Here is a 23432-nt window from a genome sequence, read left to right on the forward strand (position 1 = left end):
GACTCCAAAATGCGCACAGAGGCTCCAGATACTCCAAAGTCGAGGAAATAAAATGCAAGTCGAAGGATATGGCTCAGGTGGTAGAGCGGGTCGTCCAATGACCGAAAGGTCAGCGGTTCGATTCCCCGCTCTCGTTGTTGTGTCCTTGGGCAAGACACTTTTCCGCCTAGCCTCCAGTGCTGCTCTCACACTGGTGTATAGATGCGTGTGAATGTTGGTGGTGGTCGGAGGGGCCGTAAGGGCGGATTGGCAACCACGCTTTCGTCAGTCTGCCCCAGGGCAGCTGTGGCTACAAATGTAGCTTACCACCACCAGAGTCAGAATGTGGGAGTGAATGAATAATCAGTCCATTGTGAAGTGCTTTGAGTGGCCAAAAAAGCGCTATATAAATCTAATCCATTATCATTATGATATGCGTTCAGGGACCTACAGTGATCTTAATGAGCCTGTTATGCCCCTGGATCATCATTTTGACTCTGATCAAGAATTATAAGAAAGATTTGTGATTTCCCTACAATTTCTGCGTTGTATAGCTCCTCTGAATAGCATCCTTGCACCAAAGAGCTATTCTCTGAATGTTGCCCCTTACCTGATAACTGACGTTGGTCAAAAAATACACTAACCTAAACCAGATCTGTCTTCTCTGTGGGCCCTGCAGTAAAAGTGGCCCCGTTTCTCCTGAGTCTAACTGTTCACAGGTGACTCCTTGGGGGATTAAAACACAAACCGACTCTCTGTTAATTCCAAAACACGAACCTGTCGTCACTGTTTCCCTCTCCACAGCAACACAGAGGGAATTCCATAATGGAAACAGGCAGGTTTTGTCTTTTGTCATCTGGTCATTTTCACTGGTTGCCATGGCACATGTGGAAACAGCAGCTAATCACCAGGCCTCAGTGCATTTGCCCCCAAGACAGACTTAGTTTCCACCCAGGGGGCACAAAACCTTCTTGTGTTTTACCTGACAAACACAATAAACCAAACACTGGCCAAGTCGACCATGTGCCGACAGTGATTTTATTCTGTCTTTTTAAGTAAATCCCCTCGTCTTCATGATATTTTTATGCTTTTCTTTTTCTTTTTTCTGCCCTTTGCTCTTCCACATCAAGGACTTCATCCATAGAAAGCTCTGTTGCTCAGTTATGCATGGATATGTTGGACTTCATAAGGTTTATAATCTGTGTCGTGTTTCAGATTCAACATGATTGCTTGACACTGTGCAGGACGTGAATTGATGAATTGTGGTGTGAGGACAGGGCATGCTAATACAATACCATCTGCATTCTAAGAATCTCCTTGTCAGTGGTGGAAACATGGTAAAATCATTTCAATAAAACTATCAATAGCACAAGGATGAATTAATAAATTAAAAATCCAGCTTAAGAAAATGTAGACAAGAGTTATTGTCAAAATGCATGTCTGCACATAAACAGGCTATCTGATGAGAATAGTGTTTTTTATTACATTAGTGGGTTGTGAATATGTAAGTAGTCATAGTGTTGTGGCTCTAATCTTTGCTTTTAGGTTAAATACTGGAAAATTTGGCCTTAAACAATTAGCTGAACTGAACAACCTGTAGCAATTTAGACACAGTAGACAGAAACAAGCCAAAATGACTGGACACTACTGCTTTGATCTCAAAGAATGTATTGTATCTTGAGAGCTTGCATAGAAATCGAATAGTAAAAAGTTCATTTTCATCTAAATATTACTCATAAAAACAGTACCTGTACTTGGAATACATGAACTTAGTTGCTTTGCACCTTTGCCCTCAGATAGGATGAACCAGATCGGTGTGTACCGAAGATATATAGACAGAAAGAAGCTGTCTTCTCTCTAACCTACTTCTGTAAATGAGATACAAGAGCTCTCACATTGGGGACCCACCACATACTGAACTTCCATAAACCACGGTTTACTGTCTGCTCCCTGGGTCAGTAGCAGGGGCCTCGGCCACGGCCCCAGCAGCAGCCCTCTCTCTGCGGTCCGACCCGGCCGGCCTCCCCTCCTCCTCCTCCACCGCAGCTGAAATAGCAACACTCTCCCTTTGCTCACAACTCCCAGGAGGGAAGCAACACCGAAAACACTCATTCATCTGCTGTAGAATTAACGCTGCACTACATTTAGATAAAGTGTGTGTGTGACAGGTTAGGAGGAGAGTGCGTGTGTGTGTTTGTCTGCGTTTTACAGTGAGAGAGTGAGCGGTGAGGCTGCAGAAAGAGTGACAGCGTGCATTTGTGTGCGCTGGCCCACATGCCTCCATAACATAAATATGAATCAATACATAAAACATTCAATTATTTTAAACACTCAGTAAGTTTTATGGGCTCTGGATATGAAAGGACCTATATTACATTAAGGTTATAGCTGAAATACACAAAGCCCGACTGTAAGAGGATGCCTCTGACCCCGACTATGAAAATTAAATTGTGTGGATAAAGGAAATATTTACCAACTGCTCAGGGATTTCTGTGATTTACAGTGTGGTAATTTAGGTCAGGCCATCTGTAACAGACATGCTGTGATTAATGTTTATTACAATGGCTGCCAGTAAATATACACTATTTGCGCCAACTGTAGAGCAATATAAATGATTTCATGCCTGGGCTTCTTGGGTTAGCAGCTTTTCATGAGATTTCTCTCCATCATCCCTTCTTCTTTACATCTATTGTTAGATGCAACTTACTACTGCGCTGTCTGTCGTAATATTTCACGTTTCCTTTCTGTTGTCATCAGACTTCTTCTCTACCTGTGTGTTTCTGTCTGCCATATGCACACGCTTCCACTTTTTCAGTTGTTTGGCTTGTCCTCCCCTCTCTTTCTCTTCTTGCTGCTTCTCCCCTTGCTCTCTCTATCTCACCCACACAGTCATTGTTAAGCCGTGGGCCCAGATGCTCCATTCTGTACCTCCTCCATTCAGCATGTGGTCTTGCGAGAAACCCCATGAACCCGGCAGAACGCATCCACCGTGCCAGGCACCGCATCCACACAACAGTAGCCTCTGGACACAACAGCAAAGCCACACAAACACTCTCGAAGAACACTTTTTGTTGGCCCACGTTATCTGGCACATTGCTCCCTAATGGTTCTGGTCGAGCTGAATTGAGGTCAGAGTGTTGGAACGGCGTCGGGGTGAGAATGGGAGTAAAGAGCATCAAGGTCATTTGGCAGATGTTCTACATCATTGCTTTTTGTGACATTATCAGCAGTGTTCAGCAGAAGGCTGCCTCCGATATCCACCTCAGGTCAGTCTGGCCTTAGTTTGTCCACGTCTACCCCCTTATGGTCAAGAAATGCCAATGCAGCTAGAACACATAGAGTGCAGTCTAAATTGTTCCCTGGTTGCTTCACAAGTTATTACAAGAATGCACCCAGGGATTCTTTTTTTTTTCTAACTTTTTAAAAATGTTTCTGACCAAAAGACAAGCCACATTAATGTTCAAATGTTAACTAATCCCTTTAAATCACAGTTTTCTTGGCATTTAGAGCTTTCTAATTTTTGTCATCCTCTAACTTCTTTAGAGATCAAGCTTGTCTGTGTGAATTGTGTTTTATGTGCTTGATGAATGCTTCTGTGTCACTTCTGTGTTTACATTCAAACCACTTAGCTTCACAGTGCAAGAGATTTACTTAAAGCAGGGGTAGGCAGTATTTTTTTGGCATCTTTTGGTAAAATATTCCACACTAATCTCTCAACATGTTGGAATTCAAGTGATGTTAGAGGAAACAAGGATCCAGCACTTCACCCTCTATTCAGGCAGTTTTGTTTCAGCTAATGTAACATGTTGTTATGTTGTTCTAACTCCATGTTTTTGTATTTCACTGTGGGCACTTTAAGAATGACAGGAAGTTGTGAGTATCAGGAAGTAACATCTCATCAGGAAGTAAGTCAGTATTTAATGGAAAATTGCTGTTCTGGTTGTATCTGGGCTAATCCAGCAATGCCTACACACATCTTATGCCTTTGGCAGCATCATGGGTATGTCGTGATTTATATTGCCTTTATGTACAATTGCATCGGTTTATTTTTGGGACAGCGTTACATTCAAGAAGTTTGTTGCTAGAAACTTTGTCCAGGTGCTATCATTAATGGCTCCATGTTGATATTCCTTGGATAAGCTCATGTGAGAGGAATTACAAATAAATAGGTTAAAAGACAAGGGATTTATGTTAAAATATGTTGTCATTTATTGCATTTTAGGTTGAAAAAATACAACTCGTAATGGTAAAACAACACCTACAAAGGATTTAATTTGCTTTAAATGGTGCGCTGAGATGTTTACAATGTATATTTGTGCATCCTAAAAGCAAACATGGCATTTATCACGTCTTTTGTGTGTTTAAATTTCAACCTTGTTTTAATGTCAACAAACATGTGAATAAAGAGTCGAATGTCTTCCCAGTCTTTATGTTTGGAAGGGATTTTTCTGACTGTCAGGTTATATTCAGCACACATACCAAGGAAGTAAACTAACCCCTAACAGATTTTAGCCAATCACGGGGCTTTTCAGCTATCAAAATCGACTTTCTGCTTGACTAGCTTTGCATGTTGGAACCACAGTACTCGTGTGGTGGGAGATGGAAAAGATACTGGAAAACGGCTGTGTTTTTTCAAATTTTGGTGCATGTTTTAGCTTTTTCCAGATTTCTTTCTACCGTAGCTTCAAGTAAAACCAATATACAACACAGTCAAACACTCAAAAGTAAAAGCAATGAATTTAAAATTGCACTAAAGTATAACTAGAGAAGTATTGTCCCCAAAATGTACCTAAAGTATCGGAAGTAAAAGTACTTAATATGTGAAACAATGGCTCTCATGTTGGGTTACTACATATCAGTATAATTGATAATGCATTCACCATGAGGTTAAGTTTAATATAAGCAAGTTAGTTTGCAGCAATATGTAAATTTTTATATTTCAACTTTTCTATTGAATTGATCTCTGTTTGGAAAAACCTTAATGTACAAAACTATCATAATTTCAGGTAATATGGTAATAATTTTCATAATCTAATACTTTTGTTAGTTTTGGTTTTAGTCTCATGTTACATCTGGAGGTTTGTAATTAAGTCTTTTCATGGACCAGCTATCTAAGAGTTGTGAATCTCTCTTTATGTCAACCCATTGCCCTCCTATTGTACACTCAACAAAAATATAAACGCAACACTTTTGTTTTTGCTCCCATTTTTTATGAGATGAACTCAAAGATCTAAAACTTTTTCCACATACACAATATCACCATTTCTCTCAAATATCGTTCACAAATCTGTCTAAATCTGTGACAGTGAGCACTTCTCCTTTGCTGAGATAATCCATCCCACCTCACAGGTGTGCCATATCAAGATGCTGATTAGACACCATGATTAGTGCACAGGTGTACCTCAGACTGCCCACAATAAAAGGCCACTCTGAAATTTTATAACTGCAGTCTGAAAAGATCAATGTACATCAGGATGTCAGCGGTTCTTTAACAAGATAACGCTGACTGTATCCCACCTGTGTCATTATATAACATAGAGCATTTCATTAAATTACAGTTGTGTTTTTCTTCTTGAACAATAGTGACTGCATCTTTAATTGATTTCACATGACACCACTGTAGCATAAAACTTTCACAGAAATTTATCAGGGAACGTCTGGACTGCTTAGTTGGAAAATGCTTAATAAATATCAGTTGTTCACATAACCACCAGGTGTCAGTGTCTTTTAACATACTATCAGCATGATATGGCTGTCAGACAATATGTATCTCTTAGTGGGCTTCAGTTCAGGCTGGAAAAAAATCAAAAAATAAATCCTGATGACAAACTAAAATGTTTCAGCTCCCCCACGTTTGAACCACAAAATGAGCTCTGGGTAAACTGAGGCACTTATCCATCCCAGCATGTTAGAGTGAGATCCTGAGCAAACAAAAAGGCTACGTTTTGGGTAAAGTGATAATGTAGAGCCCCTGGGAGCTGAGGGATTTGTGGGTATCCAAAGACCCCCTTGTTTTATGTCAAATTTCATGAAGCTACCAATTAAGTAATTCTAGCAGAGTCTCCCATTACAGTGTTTCATGGTGTGTTTTTGCCTCCCTGAGCTGAATGTTTTACGGTTTGCTGCTTGTGGTGGAAACCATCCGAAACCAAGAAACTTCCCAGCGATGCCAAACACCCTGTGGTCTAATGTCACCTAATATCATCTTCTGCAGAGAATGCCACAATAATTCATTTCCTTGGATTTGATATGTTAGTTGGTTTGCCACATTGGATGTCGAAACCATGTCTCTGCAACCTCCTTAGGAGCATGAAAAACCTTGAAAAGAGCTGGTGTTGTGAACTGAGTCACTAAAACAGTACATTTTTGAGAGTTTGCAAAGAATTTCTTATTAGAAGGAATTGCGTAAGGCTACAACAAATCACAAGAGCAGACAAGTCAGTGCACTACAAGTCAATACCGGCATCAAAGCCTCACTGACTTTGTTGACTATGGGTGTGAAAGAGTGTTGAGAGTGAAGGAGGAAGCCCATCTGATTAAGCAGCTCTTTCCCAGCGCTCTGCTTTTGGGAGGACATTGATTTTGGCCCATGTCTTGCAGCTGCAGGATGTCGCTTGTCTGAAGTCCCTGCTAGGCCCCGCGAGGAGGCTGATCTGGCCCCGTCCAAGACAAAGACTACAGTAGGATATGGAAGGCAAACACTGAACACGGGCCACCTTTGCCTCAGTTTGTGTTCCTAGACGAAACTAGAAGGGTCAAGTCCAGTTTGTCCTCAGCATTAGACGTAGTGTAGGTTTATTCTTACATCCACTGTGAGTCAGTTATGTTATTCCTTTTAATGTCACATAAGAGGTAAATATAGACTATACAGTTTTATGACATAACACCAGGTTATGTCCTTTATTGCAAAATGGAATATCTATACTGAATTATGCCAGATATGCTTTACTATGCTTTATTTTTATTTTACCAGACCATGTTAGAAACCTACTTTTCCAAGGAAAAGTCACTAGACCAGAAAAGTGGCCATAACGTAAGCCGTCCAGCTCAAAGTGAAATGGTGTCTTATTTCATTGTGGCTGATTGTAAGAAACATCGGTCCTTCCTTGCATGTTGCTAGCGTAGGTATTACGTGGAAAAGAAGTGGAACATTCCCCCACATATTATGGCAAAACCGTCCTAAATAAACAGAATCATGGACAAAAATAGACAATCGAGACACCACAAATGATTTGTGTACCTGAAAAGCTTTATTTTTAACTCCTTGTTTGAAGTAAGGGCATTCAGCTTAAAAGAACGACTGTGAAAACGCTCCCTGCAGTTAACTCTGTTCTCCCAAGAGATTTACGGTAGCAAAAGGGTTGCAACATGTACATGCCAACATTTGAGGGGATCCTGAAAACATGCTTCAAGTAGCTGACATCAGTCTCTGGGAAACGCATATGTCACCAGGCTCCTACATGACCTTGTCAGAGATAGAAATACGGTCAGCTTAAATGTTATATTTCAAGTGTAGAATGTTAAAATGTACCCAAGTAACTCCAGTAATCATGATTAGTATGCATACTGCATCACGTCTAATGCAAAATTCCTAAAATACATGAAGACATGTTCTTCATCAGCAAATAGGGTTCTTTCTGTGTCCCAGAACTGTAGAACTTCCAATTTGGATTCAGGACATCTGGTCCATGTAGCCAAAAGTTACTGAACCAACGAGTCGGGGAACTGTGAATTGAGACCGTGTGCTGTTTCCAGGGTCATGAACAAACTCTCTAATTCAACTTTAGAGTAACAGGAAGTTACAGTCTGCTGTATCATGACAAGTAAACAGTCAATCTGCTGCTGAATGAATGACGGTCATATGGTTAAAAATCCAAGAGAATTAAGAAAGGTAATCTTCAGTTGGGATCAGGGAATTTGTCGTTTTAAGTGAGTGGACCATAATTAATGTTATGGTGTTCCAGCTGTCTCAAGCTAACGTCATCAAAACTTAAATTTTGAATTTGACTAACACTGGTGTATGATTTAAACCACCTGCAATACTTTTTGTAGTAAGTGTGGTTCTTAATGATCTATCTCAGCCTACAGTTACCTAATCCTTGCTTCTGAGAATGACAGATCTTTATTTGGCAGTAAGCAACCTCTGCTGACTGTCTTATTTACTTTCTCCTCCCCAAATGAGCATGAGGTAGTAAAAAACCTATGCAGATACTTGTCTCCTTTCAGTCCATTTATAGTCAACTCTATCTAAACTGTTGCATGCATGAATTACGAGGTGAGTTTTGATTTTGTCCGTAACCAAATTTACAGCGATGCTTTCACACACTGAGCTCTAGCATTGGCTTTTTTCGGTCCTTTTTTCTGCTCTACTTTGATGTCCTCTAGCTGCAGTGCTGCTCTGCCAGTGGAGGGTTTTGGGGAGGTTTGAAGACACAGTGAGGCTTGGCCAGGGCACAGGGTGCATTTCCGATGGTTGAACTGCAAGGGGAGCAAAATAAACATAGTTGTTGTGCTTCCAAGGGGGGACTGAAGAACAAGGAAAAAAAATACAATGAATTAGAAAGAAGTCTCTCCCGATATCCCCCTCGAGGCACAAAGAAGCCAAGTTTTCAACTGTTCTGTGAAGTCAGGGAGGGCAGAAAGGTTATGGAGTGCAGAGGCGATAAAGGAGGAGAGTCTTTCTGCAGCTGCGCAACAAACATAAAAAAACACTCTAAGCCACTACCAAGTTCCATGCACACAAAAGATTTATCCTTCTTTTTCATTATTATATTACATTTGGAATCGGACACCCCCTACCTCACTCACTCCCTCTTAATAATCTATCAACCTGCCACGGTCACGATGAACTCTCGTTCTTCTTTGCAAATAAATGATTCACCACCTTCACACTTGAGGGAGAATAAACCGTTTTAGCAGTAACAGTTTATCTGACAGGTCAGTAATTCACACGTGTTATTAGGAAAAGTGGCACATCTTCAGATGAGCTTACAGATGCGTCATCGTAGCCTCAGTAGATGTTGGCACTGGCTGATAGCACGAGCCAGTTGAACTGGATTTATTGCTGCAGCAGCTGGAGACTGAAAATCTGTTTTGTCTCTCCATCTCTCTGATTGTGTTTAACTCTGTCTTCGTCGTCTTCAAGTCTCAGGATTTTATTTTCTTTGCTTAGCTCCCATATGGTGGGTGATGAATTAGCACCGTCAGACCGAGCAAAATTAAGACAAACACAAAAATTCATGTTTCACTTGCCACTGTGATTTATGTAATTAAATATACAAACTGAAGTTTTAATCTGCACGCAAATATTAAGAGGTTAAAAGAAAGCAGTTAAAATGGAGTTGATAAATAAAGTTCAAGTGTTAGTACACAGTGAAGCGTCAGTTTAAACCAGAGTGCTAACAGAAGTTGAAGTTGTAGTTAAATAAATTCTCATTCATCCAGGTCGCCAAACTTGGTCCCATAAAAACCCACCCGGAAATAGGTTCCAAACATCCTCTTATGGCCCTTCTGAATGATGTTGTCAAAGGCTCTCTGGAGTTTGTCATGAGTGGATGCCAGTTTTTTGAAAAGTTAGTGAAAGTGATGAATTCAGCTGGAAATGTGGCTTGAAGTGGAAGTTCCAACAGAAGCTGACACAAACAACTACAACTGATAGTTGAAGGGTTGGTTTATGTGCGCTTAAGTGTTGAAAACGGTTGCAGTGAACTGTGTTTTAACAGTGGGAGTGGTATAAGAAACATTAGATTTGGGAGGGTTTTTTTGTTGATATTGAAAGGATTGTGAGAGATGTTCAAACGTTAGATGATACTATGCAGTCAAAGCAGTTCAAGTGTCAATTAAAGAGTAAAAATATATAAGCAGCTAAAATGTCAATTCACACAAAGTAATAAAAGCACTTGGAATGTCATTTGATGAGTCACTGCTGAAAGCAACTGAGGTGTCATGTGACAACTTAAAGTTTTCACATGACACCACGAGGAGCTGAATTTTCAGTTCAAGAGTATAAGATACAAATAAATGAAACATCAGTTGATTCATTTTAGTAAAAGTAGTTAAAATTTCACTTGAAAATTTGTGAGTTTAAGAGTGTTTAATTCCAATGGGTGCACTGTAGTGAGCTGAAATGGTAACATCTGGAATCAGGTGAAAGTAGCTGAAATGTGAGAGAGCATTTGATTGTTAATGTGGTAAATGACTATTATAGGTGGAAATGGCAGATTTTTAATGGAATACATAGGGCTACAGAGGAACATTTCCAGCAACCATCACTCCTGTGTATTAATTGTGCATTATGGTAGCTATTTGTATTGAAAGGCTAATTGATGGTTAGAAAACCTTTGAGCAATTACTTTAGCACATGAATAAAAGTGTGAATTTTCATGGAAAACATGAAAGTGTCTGGGTGACCCCAAACTTTTGAACGGTAGCGCATATCAAAGCTAAATCCGAGATGGTCAGAAAAGAGCTTAAAACTTGCCATTACACAGAAAAACTGTGAAAAACAAAAAACAGCTATGCTAATACGGCAAAGTCCAAAAGATCGCAACTGACTCAAAGATTGAATTAAGGTTCTAAGTAAGGTGAGTATAAGGAGGGCGAGGAGAAGGTGAAAAGGTCCAAAGATGGATAGAAAGTTCAAAGTCTGTCAGTACATTTATTAGAAAAAAAGAAGAACTCCTGAAAGAAGTCCAGACTTATCAATAATATGGAAATGCTTATGAGAAGCACACCAGTTGCACAGCTGCAGGAGCTGAACACAAAAATGTATGGCTGAGGTCGAGCATACTAATAAGGAATTAAGGTGTTAGTTTTTCGTTTCTAATTTACACTCCAGTTGCAGGTGTTTTTCTGTTTGTATCCTTGAGCCATCAGAAGCTGCTTTCATCCTAACCCAAATCCATATTCTTAACCTTTACTTTGCCTCTGCCACTGATGGATAAGCCAGGTAAATGTCGGCAGCAGATTGTCTAAGTCATCACAGCATCCTGCTCCGCATCCCGATGATGTGCATTTCAAACATCCACCAATCATCCGCTTGGCTCTGGCTCTGGCATTTGCACACACAGAAATATTTTTCCCATGCATACTAATGTGTTCCTCGAAAACTTTCAGCTGGTTGGTTCCAGGGAATGCGCTGCTCTATTAGGGCTGGCCTGCATAGATGCAGCTTCTTAATAATGCACAGGAAGCGGTTTGAAACCCCCTCACGCTACGCAGAGTTTAGCATCAAAACGTGAGCTATTGTTTTCCAATACCTGCCAAAGTGTATCACAGTGTAGCAAACGTTTTAGGCTGGAAAGACGCTTGCTGCTGCCCAGTGTGAGCTTGAACTAACACAGATGTTTATCTAACAAGTAAAACATGCTGTAGTCTTGCCTGTTTGCTAATTTGATTGCATGGTAACCTGTTGATCTCATCCACACAGCTTTAATGTGGGCTGATCAGGGACATTATTGTGCTATCCCAGCAGGAGAAAAGAGCAATCACTGTGGCGTCTGTATCAGAATTTCTGGCTTTGCATCTTAAGTTCCACCTCTGTTTGCTATGCTATATTTTCCTTCATCATTGACACAAATGGGATTTAAGTTTTCAGGAAAATGTCCTTGTTAGACTGTCTCATGCTTTTACTGTTTATGTCTGGGGATTACACACATTTTCTTTCTTTCTACTTCTAGCACCCCTCCTGCTCCTTGTTTCTCCCTCTTACTAGGGTCAGTGGTTTCAATGAACAAACTCAAAAAAAAGCGTCCCCAGAAACCCTATCGGTTGTCTGTTCATTTATGTAGACACAGACAATGTGGGCCAAAGTCAACCTTCTCACATTTGGATTCAGTTGTAGCACCAACATGTTTTCTCTTCTCCCTCTCGGCCTTTGATATGCAGGATGTGTGACTTTTCAGGGGAGGCGTTTAATTGAGAAGGAAAATTGCGAATGAAAGAGCCGAAGTGATACTTTGAGCAGAGCAGCTAATCAATATCAGACAACACCGAGCAGACAATGGTTAACGGTGCTGCTTTAGCCGGAGGCAAGACATGGCTTGAAAAAGGGAAAGAAAAAAAAACCCCAGCCAAAATAGACAATTTTATTACAAGTACAAAACACAACAGGAAAAACACAGTTCACTGCATAAATAGCTTGTTGTTGATTTAAATACAGTCAGTGCTGAAAATGTTATTTTCCTAATTTCGTATGTTTGTTTGAATATGTTGAATATGTTTTTATTACACTGCAATCCTTTTACAAAACAATAAAAAAAATGAATATCACTTAAATATTTTTCCCAATATAAAAATGAATAACTTACAGTATACTCGTTTAGAGATAGTCAAGGTATAATGATTATCCACACATACAAAAAACAATCATTTCCTGCGCTTTTGGAAATTTACAAAAAATTAAGGTGCACTTGAGTGCCTAAATGCAAATCAGTGATCATAACAAAATATAAACAGTATTAATATACATTGGTATACAATATACCAATACACTCTATAACATGTATGATTACAGAACAAATACGTGGATCAGATTTATCGTATGTGCTCAGAGTAGCACCAATACTGTATGGAATATGAGTGATATGCCCCAAAGGATGAAACATCTGTAATGAAACTCAAGTTAATTAGTGCAGAATAAAACTGAAAATGCACCGTGTTATTGCTAAAACAAGCTTCCGACAACAGAGGTGTTATCCGTGCTGACATCAGAGCTTCAGATGGAGTCTAACTGATGTATATTCTGCATTTCTGCACACTTTTTTGGCAATTTGCTGCAGAACACCAATGAAAATTGTGGTCTACTTATAGTATGTTAAAAGTAAGCCGATTTAAAGTAACTGTGAAGCTGAGACTGCCAGTGTCGGTTTCCCTCTGAGGTCAAAAGCTTTGATCCTTATGTCACAGCATTCCTGTGAAGGCAGAACACACAGCATGAAGGTGTGATGTCCATAGCACCAAAGTGAGCAGATATGAGGAGCTGTGATGGTGGTAATGTCCTTAATTACCACCCTGTCAACAGTAAACTAATATGGTTAAAAAAACAAACAAACGCGGCACCACATACAGTATGCACCGTTAAGGACCCATTTTACATATAAATTATATTTCATCAATGAAAAACAGTCATAGCAATTCTGGTAAAAATGTAACACATTCATTTACAGATTATTTACAAGTCATCAACGGTAAATCGCCTGCTGCCTTCAAATGTATGTTTTCGTCTTTAAATAAGCCCATATATACAAAATAGTGTGGTCCACGACTGTTGTGCAAATCCTCACTGGATTAAAAAATAATGTCTCTGTGGTACTGTAGGTTGTCAGCTTATGGTGAGAGGAAACCTGTGTTTATTTGAACCAGTGCAGGTAGTTCGTCTTCAGAGCGGGGAAGCACATGTTGTTGCTGCATGAGCCCCCGTAGCTGGGAGGGCAGGCGGAGCAGGGGACGCCCACTTTGTAGGGAGCCTCTCCGATCCAGTTACCCCTGGAGGGCAGTAACAGACAGTGTGAATGAAAATGCTGGTGACCACAGAACTGCCTGGACAAGAATCGCAATATCTTTCCTGTGTGAAAATGCAGCAAGATCAGCTAATTAAACTCTGATTGCTGGAGATACTCGTTCTGAAATATGGCTTGTTGGGATGCACAGGTAGTATTTAACGCCAACACACTGAAGGTGAAAGTTAAACCTCAACCTTGGAAGTAGTGTTTGACTTAATGCTCATTTTTAGGTCCATTTTTGGAGTTGTCAGTCATATCACACGGTCTACATTAGCAGAAGAGTTTGCCTAGAACTCCTTACCGTTCCCAGAAAAAAAAAATGAAATTTGAGCATCTACAGTTCCATTGCAAGCTGGCATACTCAGAAGATCAAGTGTAAATGGATTTAGAGATGAGATTGCTTGTTACACTTGACTTACGAAGCAATCTGTTCTATGCAAGCAAATGAAAAATCAGGTTTCAGTGCAACAGGCGCATGAAACAGAGTTCTATCTCGATGTCGCTCAGATTGAAGCTGGCATCCGGCACAGAACTTCCCTTTGTAGGTGGTGACAACAGTGACCTCTGCAGAGTAGAAAGCAGGACTGTGTCTGGACACACATCCTTGTGTCTCAAAAAACGGAGAGCGCATTTCCAGTTTGCGAGCTAAAATAGGTCATGGCTACCCTGAACCTGTTACTCTTATATATGTCTCAAACCGGTGGGATTAAAGAACCAAGGTCACAAGTCAGTCACAAGTCCGGCCAGCCTTTGATTCTTAGAATTATTTAGAGACTTTTTCTTGTGGTTTGCGGCCCTCAGTTTGCGCTTTAGTAATGCAGTACCGGTTCACGGCCTTGTATTGGGGTTATCTGAATCTCCCAGCAACATGGGTGGCATTTCACAAGTCAGCACAGAACAGAGCGGACTGTGTCGGGATTAAGCCTGTCGTCATCAGGTTAACAGGTTCATTAGAATTAACAGGCCTCCTGACAGTATCAAGTTAAAGGGGAACTTCGTTTTTTTTTCAACCTGGGGTCTGTTTCCATATGTAATTTCATACATGTGAGTGATGGAGAAATGAATTTTCGACATAGCTCCAGTATTTAGCCAGGCAGGCTAAATACTGGAGTGAACGAAAACCGATTTTGGCGCGAGCTATCGCGCGATTTCGAAACGAAAGATTTGCTTTCTAGCGTCCTGAGATTTGGATACAGACCACAATAAAGAACGATCGCCAGGTAATGTGGAGGTTTTCGTTCACTTCTCATCTCTGGTATGTTGTGGGACACTCATTGAGACTGTCTGAGCTGGCCAGTGTGGGGCAAAAGCACGTTAGGGTGGACTTTGACGCGGGGGGGCCAGCTGCCCCATACTTTTCGCTAGCTGAGCTGCTAGCTGAGCTGCTAAGCTGCCTGCCTGGCTAAATACTGGAGCTATATCGAAAATTCATTTCTCCATCACTCACATGTATGAAATGACATATGAAAACAGACCCCAGGTTGAAAAAAAACGAAGTTCCCCTTTAACACTATGTGACATTGTGTTATGAAAACCACAGAGCTCACTGTCCTATTACTGAGTATACTTACTTAGGCGAGTAGTTGCAAACTAAATATGTCGCCCTCTTCCACACGGAGCCCCACACATTCATATTGTGGCATGTGTGGACAGCACAGCCCACTTTGTTAGATGTTGCCCATACCATCTGTAAAATGGAAAGATCAGTAATTACTTGGTGTTTCTGCTGCAAGAGTCCAACTGCTTTACATGTAATATTTCACGATGGTTTTACCTGTGTGTAATGGGTACACATGGGTCCATAGCATCTGAGTGGGCATCGAGGATTGCAGTCACGAGGGTAGGGAAAAGAATAATCTTTCACCTCGTCATACCATGGCTTCACCAGCTGAAGAATGGATCGATAGCTGTGGACAAAATAACAACAAATGCAGTAAATGACAAGTTAATATCCACAGCTGATGCATACAGACTGACCTTGTTGGCAAAGGGGTCAAACCACAACTGTGTTTGATAGTAGTCAGGTGAGATGGACCACCAGCACTTTAAGATACTGATTTGAGTTTTAATGGCAAAGTGAAAGCACAAGATTAGCACAGTAACTGCTGTGATTAGATCTTGCCTTTGTTTCTATGTTTTCCTACTGTTCTTAACTTTGTAGTTTTGCCCAGGTTTATGTGCGGGTACTTCGGTTTCCTCCCCATCAGCATCTCACACATGGTCATGATATTTTTTCACATGGCTCATGGTTTTCAGCTCGCTTTAAGTTTTCCTTTCTTACCTCTGGCAAATCATTTCTTGGAAAAAAAATTTCCGAAATGTTGTCACAGTATTGACTAACATGATTGTTTTTTGGTGTTTCGAACATCTGCTACACTTTTGCTTTCTGAGCAGAAGAACAATTAAAAATAAGAGATTCAGGATACACTGTATGTACAGTCACAACCACACAACTGTCAGAAAAATCCTTCTTGGCCGCATTGTTGAGACGTTAACAAGGTAATTTTAAATATTATCTAGGGAATTAAAGAGTTTGTTGCCAAACAACGACAGTTTTGAAAGTTGAAAATGATGAAATTCTCCGTGTCCAGCATAACTTCATTTTTTTGTAATTCAGTCCATCAAGCTGTGAATTTCTGAATTACCTCATAAAATGAAGTGCAGAGTTTTGTCCATTTTTGTGTGTAGAGAAACATGACTCCAATAGAGTCAACTGGCCTCAGCCTGCCAAGACTTTTAATGTGGATTAATGGGAATAGAGTATGCATACAGTGTTTTCTGCAGCTGCTTTGTCTAATTCATTGTCAAAAACAGCTTGAGCCTTCTGGTTGCACTGGCCTTCTGCACATAAAAGCCAAATGAAGTAAACAGAATGGTACTACTCTGTTGTACTGATGGGATTTTTATCAGCTATCTTGGAGAGTGCAAAAGGAGAAGTCGGAATAAGCAGTATTCCCTTGAGTCACATGTTGTTCTTCAATAAAATCTAAAAATGTAGCAAAACCTGAAGGTACCCTATGTTTCCAAATGGAAAGTCAAGCTCCACTAAAGGGGTAGGCCTTTGTCCGCACAGGTCATGGCTGAAAGCTCAGCTTTTGTTTATTTGAAGGGTCACAGGAGCATTCCTCAACCAGTCACCGGGTCACAGTGCAAAAAGTTTTAGGAGAAAGAAGAAGGGGGCTACGAGGCAACGACCATGACTGCTGCAAGCGAGTCATCCCTGAGAGGAGCAGCAGATGTCGGCGAGGGCGAAGGAAGGCAAAGGTCACTCACCGTCCTGTCCTGACAGAGAGGTTTTGACCCAGGAACCGGAGGAGGTGAGGCGGCCCATGCTCCCATAGGCAGGCATGAGCCCATTCCTCCGCTGTTTTTGCCAGTGTGTCGTCCCAAACCTTAAAAAAAAAGATGCAGTGGAAGCAAGGAAACCCATTACATAAGTGATGGAAAAATATCAACACGAGATCTTGGTGTAGCAGCAAGATGTGAGATAAGCCTCGGCACTTTCTGGGTTTGTAGCGCTGTTACAGGTGTTACCATGGCGAGACACAACACCCATACATCATATCAGTTACATAAGAGGAGAAACTTAGTTCCCCAGTGCTGCATGTAGTGACTCATTCAATGAACAGACATTTTTTTGGTGAAGAAAGAGGCTGTGTAGTTTATATCTAGGAATGTCAGCAGGCACATGATCTCATTGGGAATGGAAGTGATTGTAGCCCTGACACAGTAACTCTTCCTACAGTATTTCATTTGGGAAAGAAACACAACTAATGCATTTTATTGCAAAAACAGTGACACACAAGCGAAATAATGCCAATTTTAATGAAGAAACATGTCAGCTTCAGTTGTTATGTTGTCAGCTAAAATATGGTTTATTAAGAGCAACTTTTCAAATGAGCCAGATACAGGCTGTGCATGAAATTAAATCTGTTTAAGCTGCTTTGGGACTAGTTAACTTTTTGCCAACAGATCAACAACTGACCACCACTGTTTTCTCCATACTCCACTGCCAGCAGGCTACTAGTATCATACATGACCCCTCTTCCTTTGGAAGTAACTACTTTGGTGGTCTACTGCAGTGCAATCTGCTCAACAGCTGAAGATGGAGAGTAAAATCTCAAAACATTTGTCACTTTTCACTGAAATCTATTAAAATTAGATAAGCTTTGCATACTGTGACAAATGGTTTCTTTAATGTATTTGATTGTTGCAATTTGCAGATCATAATAAGGAAAGGAACACATGACTCGTAAAATCATGCAATAATTATACATGCACCTTCACATGAAGTTTAAAAGGAATTTTTACTTACCATGTATTCCATATTGGAGGCTGGAGGAAACACCTTCCCTCTAACTTTGTTATGGTAATCAAGAATGGCAAGCATGTCGTTCTGAGTAATATAACGCTTCCTCCTGGTTTTAGAAAGACTCGTGGTGTCTGTTCCATAGCTGTGCGCTGCGCCCAAATTGGTGAAATTGGCGGCTGGCAAGGACGAGGGCGCAGCCGGAATAGTTGTTGCCAGTGCACTTGCTCCGCAAGATATGCACAGAAGTATTAGGTCTATGGCAAAAAACTGCTGTTTCATGTTTGTTTTTTAGAAAACTGCTGACAGAATATCCCGCGTCCTGAATGGCTCTGAAAATAAACCAAGAAGACAGGCTTAAAATAGTGTGCGCACGAATGATTTACACATAAGCGAAACTTCAAATCTTTCGTTCTTGATACAGAAACAGCGGCGACGTTCATCCACACAGCCTCTGGTCCTACCTTTATCCTGCGGTGCCAAGACGGTATCACCTCTCAAGCCTCTGTAGTGGGTTGGAGAGAGGGAGGGCTGCTAGAGAGCGGTTTGTGCGCTTTGCAAACTTTGGGAGTGCTTCAGGAGAAATCGGTTTTTGCGGGTTTATATATTGCAGTGGACGCTGCAGGAAGTGCGCCTCGGAGGTAGACGCACAGCCCCTCCCTTTCACCTGAAACACACCATCATTTGGGAGGCGTTGTGTTTGGGTCCTGCTGTAACCCGTGCGCTGCAGATCCTGAATGATTTCATCGAGACATCAGGTTTAAGTTTGCAAAACTGCAGTAAGTGAAAAGACATTTGAATAATAAAGTAATCCAAGTAGGATGGATCATATTTAATGGCTATGAACTGGGTGCACCAGCTGGATTGGACTCTCAAAAGCAAGAAAATAGATATGGTGCTGGTGGGATTTATGTAGGCTATATTCTCCTCTGAGAAGGGGTCTTAACTAAGTGAATGAATAAGATTAAAGTTTGAAAAAGTTTCCACATCAGGTCCATATGCAGGTGACAACTTTGTAATTCCCACATGCTCCACTGGTAACTCATCAGGACTCCAACACAAGACACAAAAGTAATAAACAGTAGTTTTATGAGTTAAATCAGTGTGAGAGCTCAGTGCATGTATCCTATCATCCTTCTTCACCGTATTCATTATACTATAAAGTTTACACTTGTTCGGAGTGTGGCTCCAGCTGTGTGGTTTGCCAGAGCAGATGTAGAGCCAAGAAAAGGGGGGAAAAAAACCCTTCTGCAGGTCATTTTCATTGGCAGCTGGTGAACAAATTAAAGCAACGTGACGCAGGAACACTTTTTCTCCCCCTTTTCTTCTTCTCCTCTCGCTCTCTTTCTCTCCTCCTTTCCTGTTGCAGAAGGACTGGTGCTTTCCCAAAAATCTTCTTGGAAGTGATGGACTTTTCAGGTGCTGGAATTGGTGGAAGGGATATATCACTCAAGAGCGGTGCACGGCAAAGATTTTCTCCTCCGTTTCACTTCGTCCATACATTTCAGCCCCCACTTTCCTCTGCACTGCACTTTTTCTCTCTCTCTCTTTTTGTTTTAATAAACTGAAGGTTTTACTGGGATGGAAAGTTGTCAAAATCGGGGGATAAATCATGACAGATCAGATGAATATTTCTGCCTCCCAGAGCAGATTTAACACTACTAAGGAGAAATATGTTTTACTTGTGTGAAACAAAAAAGAAGTAAATATTTGGAGGGATTTATGGGACATTTAGATTTGTAATATTGGACTAATTTTTGGTTACCTTTTATAAATGATGGAATCACAGTTGAAGACAAGAGTTAACAGACTTCTATCGTGATGCATGCTGCAAAAAATGTTAAATGTTTTATAGCCTATATTTTTATTGAACTAATCCAGTATCTTTAGAGATATTATGTGATTTTATTTCCTTTTTTTCTTGTTTTGACTGTACACCATCACATCTGCTCAGTATTTTGACTCATCCTCTCATCTGGTATCAATAGTCAGGACGCTCTCCAGCCAACTCGGCCCACCAGCCAAAGATCCTGATTGACACAGCGCTGAGGTTCTATCCCCAAGTTTATAGCCACATTGTAATCCATTTCATCAGATTAGCTTCACATACACCTGTTTCACCGCATTTCACACTATCTTCATGTTTAATCAGCCATAGACTTCTGATCCAAGACTAAACATTAGAGTCAAAAGTTCACTTTCATTGCAGAAAAGCTGGAAGCGGGATTGAATAGAATACTGTACTTCTACAGTAAGTCTTTCTCCCTCTCTCTCTCTTCCTCTCCCACACACACAAACACACACACACACACACACACACACAACTTCTTCACGTGCAGTCTCCTCAAGGCCCCAGATGATATTCCCTCAGTCTCAGAGTGCTGGTCCTTGTTTGCGCAGTGAACCCAGTGACTTCGAAAGAGGCTGAAGCATTATTATCATATTATCACAGGGGTAATTAGGGCATTATTTGGGGCACATGCTTCACCGAGGGGCTCGGGTATGTTTTGAAAAGGCATTCTTTTTCAGGCAGAGCATTTATTTACCTACAATATATTGTTCCAAGTTTCCCCCATGCTTTTCCCCCCTCTCCAGGGGCCTCCTGAAACCTCGAGTCGATGCCAGTACAGCAGAGAGAATGAGATGCAGTAGTGAGCAGAAGGGAAAGCAAGAAAGAAGAATGGCCCACAGACCTTATATAGACTCAACAAGTGTGTCATTATGTTTCTAGATGGCAGACAAACTCAAAACTCGGAAGGATTTAGAGTAAAGAGAATTTGCATCATTTTAATGGAGCAGAGCAATCATGTACAACTGTGCAATGAGTGTTAAACAACCACTTCTCTCTATTTCAGGAAGGTTTAAGTAAATAATCCTTATTGGAGCAGTTTTGACACAGGTCTGGAGCATAGCATACTGACCTGGACTACTCAGTGAGTAACAAAATCTCCTAAGGATGGCTCCTTGCTCTGTCCACCATTCCAGCAATCAAAACATTTGCTGTAGACTCCAGCTCAGCTGTGCACTCCACCCAAGGCTATTGTTACTGAGCTGGCAGAATCCACCGAGCATGTGAGAGTCACTAAGAGCGAGTAAATGGACTAAAAAAAAGAGGTCTAATTATTTGAAAAAGACTCTGTCCAACACAGTTTAAAAAATTCACAAATTAACACATTGTATCTTATTTATTTAATTACAAAAACTGTTAAGATGATAACTTGCGGTTTTTCAGAGAGGAGCTAAGCAATGATGATCAAAGCTAATGATCTGCTGGCTCTTACTTCCAACATGTGAATTCACTGTTAATTCACAAACAAGGACTATACCATGATAGATGAGAAATGCTTTGAAAATTTAAAGGATGCAAAGGAAGGAGAGGGATAAAAGAAAAAGACATTGAGGGAATGGCATGTGGAGGATGGAATAGATGAAGATGTTTGGGTGTGAGCGAACCCAGAAAGTGAGACTCAGAGTGAAGTGTGAAGGGGAACAAAAAAAGAGAGTTGGCGTGGAGGGTTTTGAGAACTGACACACATGGAGGGCTAATACACACCTATATAAGTAGGCGCAGGAAATTGAATTACATGAGGTGTTGTCTTTGTTGCTGAACCTCTTATACTAGCTTCAGCGCTAAACTATGCTGCCAGCTGGCTGGTTAGCTTAGACTACTGGGAAGTAGGGAAAACGTCAAGCCTGGTTTATCTTCCTGGAGCCTCCTCTAGATGCTTGGCAACTTCAACACGGCAATAAGACACTGCCTTATAACCCTTAGAAAGCCATAAATTGTTGTTTTTACACTTTGGTTTTGAAACACGTGAAGTAAATGACAGATACATTTGACTCCAGAGATCTGTTTGACAGATTAGGTTGGTTTAGGCAGAATTTGGACTCCAGTGCTTTCTTCTAGTTTCTGGTACGCTTTGCTATGTTGGCTGTCCGAAGGTTTGTAGGCTATTTACCAAAAGGACAGAAGAATAGAGCATCGGTGTAGATTTCAGGATAGATGCATAATTTAGTATATGGTTCTTTATCCCTTCTAAGACTTGTCTATAGTCAGAACATTCTGTAACACAGACTGCTGTGCAGAGGCTGAATCTCATTATCATCCAGCTATAGGGGAAAAATGCTCTGGGTTGTTTGTATTTCTTTAAAAACCAATCACAATCATATTGGAAAGAGCTAAACCATAATGCAGCAAGGCTGTGCTCTAAAAATAGTCACTGAGGGATCTGTTCTGGTGGAAGCTTTCTTTGCAGAGAGGTGAGAACTGTAGTGAAGGAGAGGAAAAGGCTAGACAAAACGTACAGTCAATGGCAGGATTATACCCTCAGTCGTTGTGGTTGAATTTAATATTTTCCTTTACAAAAGCAGAGACCTTTACACTATAAACTGATACATACGAGGCACAAATTGATGCATAAAAATTCACCAGAATGCTCAAAATTTCCAGGACAAAGACAATAAGACCCTTGCTTAATGTATTCCTCCCCCCTAATGTTCAAATTAAATCTGCTTCTATGCAAGAGAGGATCACCTTTTTCATCTCTCAGCATGAAGTCAATACTGTTCCAAACAGTTAAATCATTCCTTTAATTTGTCATTTATTTGAATTAAACATAAGGATATAAGAAATATTACTACAAACAAACAAAAGCTTTCGTGCTGTGCATTGACTCTCTGACAGTCAGATGCATTGGGGCAGCTTTAGGGTTGGGAAGCTGTGATGTCATGAGTTGGTTTTGTTGGCGGTGGGGCAAAAAGAAATAGTGACATTTCAAGAGCGGTTTACATTGGTAAGAAGCCCAGTCTCTAACTTCAGGCTGTCCGGGCCGTTTTCTTCCACATGCAGCTGTTAAACATTGTATTAGTAGAATATACAGTTACATAGCAAATACTGTACGTTTCACACAGTCTGCTACCTTTAAAACAGGGTTTGTTGACACTGAAAAAACCTGCGGGTGAGAAAACCTCAACCCCGTGTCCTCATCAGAAGTTCAGGAGCGGATTGTTACTCCTCTCTGCTCCAAAGAGTAACAAGCACGGTAATTAAATCAATAAATATCTTCTGATCAAAGAGTGCCCTGACTGAGCTTCAGTATGATTCAAAATTAAATTCCTGCTGTGTTTAGACTGCACATACACCAAGGTGCTAATAAAACATAACTCATAAAGCAACTTTTCTTGTGGAATCTAACTGGTAAAAGACTGCATTACCAGTTGGTACTGTAGCCAATAATCACACAGGTTAACCCAAAGCCACATTCTTGTATTTACAGATCAACAACTTCCGCAAACATGACCATATAAAGTATTCCAGGATGGGTGTCTTCGCCTCTTGTTGTCTAGATACGAGTCTGGCTGTTGTTTGACTCCTCAGTGGCTTTGTCCTCAACCTCGGTCACAGGAAGGAAACGGATTGTAAAGACCATCATCGAGTGAAGTGAAAGAGAAAACATCAAATGGCTGTGAGAGCATATGAGGGTCAGACCCAGAAGAACAATTTTCCTCCAGTTGAATTGAATAACAAAAGACATAAGAGACCATAGATACACTAGCATGCTGCTGCAGCACTATCAGCTTTATGCAAGAAGCTGTAAAGTGCTTCAGACAATCTTAACAAACGTTGCGTCAGCAGAACATAC

The 23432-nt window shown here is 40.7% G+C and overlaps 1 protein-coding gene across 1 annotated transcript; it reads right to left on the minus strand.

Moving 5' to 3' along the window:
• Positions 1-12051: 12051 nt before the first annotated feature.
• On the minus strand, positions 12052-18396 carry pi15a (peptidase inhibitor 15a). The gene is made up of 6 exons (XM_022207383.2): positions 18255-18396; positions 17797-18122; positions 16755-16873; positions 15256-15388; positions 15053-15168; positions 12052-13464 (listed from the first exon to the last, which is right to left on the minus strand). The coding sequence occupies exons 2-6, from the start codon at positions 18070-18072 to the stop codon at positions 13329-13331; spliced, it is 780 nt and encodes a 259-aa protein (XP_022063075.1). The 5' UTR covers positions 18073-18122; positions 18255-18396; the 3' UTR covers positions 12052-13328.
• Positions 18397-23432: the final 5036 nt, after the last annotated feature.

Source organism: Acanthochromis polyacanthus, chromosome 20 (genome assembly GCF_021347895.1).
Source record: "Acanthochromis polyacanthus isolate Apoly-LR-REF ecotype Palm Island chromosome 20, KAUST_Apoly_ChrSc, whole genome shotgun sequence".
Taxonomy (NCBI): domain Eukaryota; kingdom Metazoa; phylum Chordata; class Actinopteri; family Pomacentridae; genus Acanthochromis; species Acanthochromis polyacanthus.